General features: G+C 40.7%; 1 protein-coding gene across 2 annotated transcripts; it reads right to left on the bottom strand.

Moving 5' to 3' along the window:
* Window positions 1-622: 622 nt before the first annotated feature.
* Window positions 623-2861, bottom strand: LOC104600579 (growth-regulating factor 1-like). 2 transcript variants are annotated; one of them, XM_088893645.1, is made up of 4 exons: window positions 2152-2861; window positions 1550-2018; window positions 984-1471; window positions 623-886 (listed from the first exon to the last, which is right to left on the bottom strand). In XM_088893645.1, the coding sequence occupies exons 1-4, from the start codon at window positions 2324-2326 to the stop codon at window positions 879-881; spliced, it is 1140 nt and encodes a 379-aa protein (XP_088749771.1). In that variant the 5' UTR covers window positions 2327-2861; the 3' UTR covers window positions 623-878. The 2 variants fall into 2 exon arrangements, with proteins under 2 accessions (XP_088749771.1, XP_010261922.1); XM_010263620.3 differs by having other exon boundaries at window positions 984-1450; window positions 2152-2856.
* Between the last annotated feature and the right edge of the window lie 433 nt (window positions 2862-3294).

Below are 3294 nucleotides of genomic sequence, written 5' to 3'. Positions count from 1 at the left end.
GTTTTGCTTCTTTTTTTTTTTTCGGTGGGGGAGGGGCAAAAAATAACACGGTAGTTTAAGCTTTAAAATTCAAAGATTACTAATCTATATAGGAAGTTACCAAACACAACCTAATCCATTTTAGATACGTGGGTCGTGGAGGAATCATGTAACCGATCTGATCAGCTCATCAGATCCGAATCCTCTGGATTGGTCCATGTGTTTAATCCGGTGGTCCACATCCATCCCATTGTGAATTGTGTTCGATCAATAACAGTTTTTTGGCCCGAATTGTTTTTCACGGCCAAATGGTGGGGATAGGAACCACTAGGGGAGTACTTTTTCCAATCCCACCTACCTGACTATCACAATTGCTAGTTTGCCACGTACAATATTTCTTTTGCTTCTATTTCCAGATCTGGCTTAGTTTGGAAGGAGTATATTTTGTACTATTTTGTATGTATTTGCATATTTGTTCTCTTTCCAAACTGAACCAGCAAGAAATAAAGAAATTCTATATAGTAAACAACGAATTTATGCAATTTTTGGTTTTGTCTTGTCTCGTGGTGTCTTTTCGCATTCCTCGTGACACTAGCACATCTGTGTTGGGTTCCTCTATTTCAAAACAAAAGGCTTGAAGAAGTATAATAGATGAATCCAGTGTTCATTAGAAAATGAAGTAAAATAAAATTCAGGAGGAAAAAAAAAAACAGAATGAAGAAAAAAGGAAGTGGAATCTTCCTGGGGACACATTATTCAACCAAATCTCAAGGAGATCAAAAGAAAGAAGCAATTCTCAGACCTGACAAAGATTGGGAAACCAAGAAGAGAAAGCAATGATCCCCCACTAACAAGTACTAAATTTCATCACCTTGTTTTCAGAAACCCTCTCTTCAAATTCAACCATCTGCATTAAGAAAAAAAAAAGTTGCAAACTTTAATCGGAATATAGTAGGAGGAAGAAATGCAGAATCAACAACACACTTGAAGGAGAATGAAATTACCATTCTGGGTTCGGAAATTGGAGATTGCGAAGTCGAGAGATGGCATAGGAGTGGAAATCGAGAGCTGGGTTGTGGAGAATGAGGCCCGGTTGGATCGGTCGTCCTCCAAATCGAGCCACGAGTCTCTGCTCTTTGGTGGCCACTCGTCGAAGAAGTGGCGAAGAGGTTGCTGGGGTTCCTCTTCTCTCTCCATCTTCTGCGGCCTTTCGGATTTGAAGTCGGCACCCAAAACAAAGCAGTGCTGCTCTTGCTGCTGTTTTTGCTGTTTCGAAATATCAGTAAGGCTTTGCAACTGCGGCTGAGAGTAGTCACCTTGTAAAGCAGAGCAGCTCCTCTGTTTGGATTGAGCTAGCGGTGTAAATCGCCAGGAATTATCAAGCGATGAATCCGGTGCACTCCTAGCAGTCCGAGAAGTTTCTGAAAAGAAAGCACGCTCATCCACCTCTCCCTTCAATCCATGAAAATACCTGTTCTTTTTGTTCAGATAACTAGAGAAAAATTAGTATACCATTGGTGGGTTTTCGAGAGGACTGAGCCGTTAGTTTTGTAATTTTGTCTATACAAACCTGTAATCTTTGTCGGCCTGAGAGTAAGATCCAGAGTCCAAGAACAAATGGGTACTGGAGTTGTTTTGAAGCGAGAACCCATTGCCAGGAGGTCTGGAAGAGGACGAATGGGGATAAAGGAAGGGATGATGTGGGATGTTGTAATAAGAATGGTGTTGGTGATTGGTCTCAGCAGCAACTGATGAAGAGAGTGAAGGAAGGGAGTAAGAAGAGGAATTTGCAGAGGAGTTGTTGATAATGGCGGAGGGGTTTATGGGTATTGATGAGATTGTTGTAGAAGTGTTTGCCGTAATAACTTCCACAGGCTTTCTTGAACGGTTTCTACCCCTGTGCATGTGTCTCTCGCAGTACTTTGAATCTGGGCATGCTTCTTTCGAGCATCGCCATTTCTTTCCATCCGTTCTCCTGCATCTCCCTGGCTCGGGGTCTGCTTTCCTGCTAAAACTCATCTGAAAACAGCCCCACCCAACTGCAACAACAGATACCCAGATCCCATTTTTACCAAAAAAATATATATATAAATAAGAAAGATGCACGGAAAAAACGACTCAAGACAAAAGCTGTCGTAGAGAAATAGAAAACGATAATCCTCATTTTCTTACTAGGTTGGTGAGAAAACAGCCTTGAAGAGACTGAAGCGTCCATGCTTCGTTTGATAGGAAAGATGAGATCCGGTGGGATGGGAACTCCTGAAACCATGTATTTGAATATCAGAGCTTGATGTTCAAGCTCTTGCCACTGCGATGCAGTGAAAGGAGACCCGCTTCTTGCACTCATCGTTAAAAAGAAACAACGATCGATCTCAAAAGAGCAAGATGAAGAAGAAAGTAAAAACAAGAACTTCAGAGACAGATATTAAGCTGGTTGATATTTGGGACGGTCGGGGGGGAGTGAGAGGGAGAATGGCGGATTTGGAGGGGGAGTATTTTATTCAGAGTCTATTGGTTGCAGAATCTTCTGTGCATGGATAAACTAATGGCTCTGATGATGCTGCTGCCACGTCTCTTGAGTCTGCTTAGTATGACTGCAGCTCTGTTGCTTCTGCTTCTGCCCTACTGCCTTTGTTGCTGTTGTCTCTGCCATCTTTACGGAAACCCATAAACAATTCGAAGGAGACAGTGAGAGAAAGAGAGAGAGATTAAAAGTGATCGACAAAAAAAAAAAAAGAAACTATTATTATACGAGAGTCGGAGTCAGACTGTTGAGCGAGAGAGATGGAGTGTGTGTGCGTCACACCGTGGGTGAGGGAGGTAGAGAGAGGACTGGACCCTGACTCCCTGAGGGTTGAGGCCTGCCTCCTCCGGCCTGAGAAGATTGTACGGTTCACTCCTTTTCTACTTTTCCTTTTTACTTTTTTTTTTTTAAATTAATGTTGTTTTTTTTTTCACCTCAGGCCCTCAACGCACTTACATTTTGACTTCTCAATTTGGAAAAATTATGAGTTTTAGGGGGTTTTACTTTTAGCTGAGACCATAGCCTGTTATCATCTCAATTCTGTCTTTATTTATTTACTTTTTCTTGACGAGAAAACCTGAAATGAATTTTTTTAGATGAAAACATTATTGCATTATCTAAATTTCATTAATAATGGAACTTAAGCTATTACTTCCACTAGAATCATATTTCTTTTTTTTAAGTGAAAAAAAAAAAGAAAGAAAAGGTGTTTTAACTGATAAGTAAAAGTAGGACCCATCAAATAAATACCCTATTTTAATAAACTAGGATGATATTAATTAGGGCTTATG

Source organism: Nelumbo nucifera, chromosome 8 (assembly GCF_055504915.1).
Source record: "Nelumbo nucifera cultivar China Antique chromosome 8, China Antique-T2T, whole genome shotgun sequence".
NCBI lineage: Eukaryota > Viridiplantae > Streptophyta > Magnoliopsida > Proteales > Nelumbonaceae > Nelumbo > Nelumbo nucifera.
The sequence above is the reverse complement of the archived record's forward strand: the minus strand, read 5'-3'. Positions and strand labels throughout refer to the sequence as shown.

Coding starts and splice junctions, on each gene's coding strand:
- LOC104600579 (XM_088893645.1), bottom strand. CDS start 2,326: ATGAGTGCAAGAAGCGGGTCTCCTTTCACTGCATCGCAGTGGCAAGAG. Junction 2,019..2,151: donor GCTGTTTTCTCACCAACCTA/GTAAGAAAATGA, acceptor CTGTTGTTGCAG/TTGGGTGGGGCTGTTTTCAG. Junction 1,472..1,549: donor CAGGCCGACAAAGATTACAG/GTTTGTATAGAC, acceptor ATTTTTCTCTAG/TTATCTGAACAAAAAGAACA.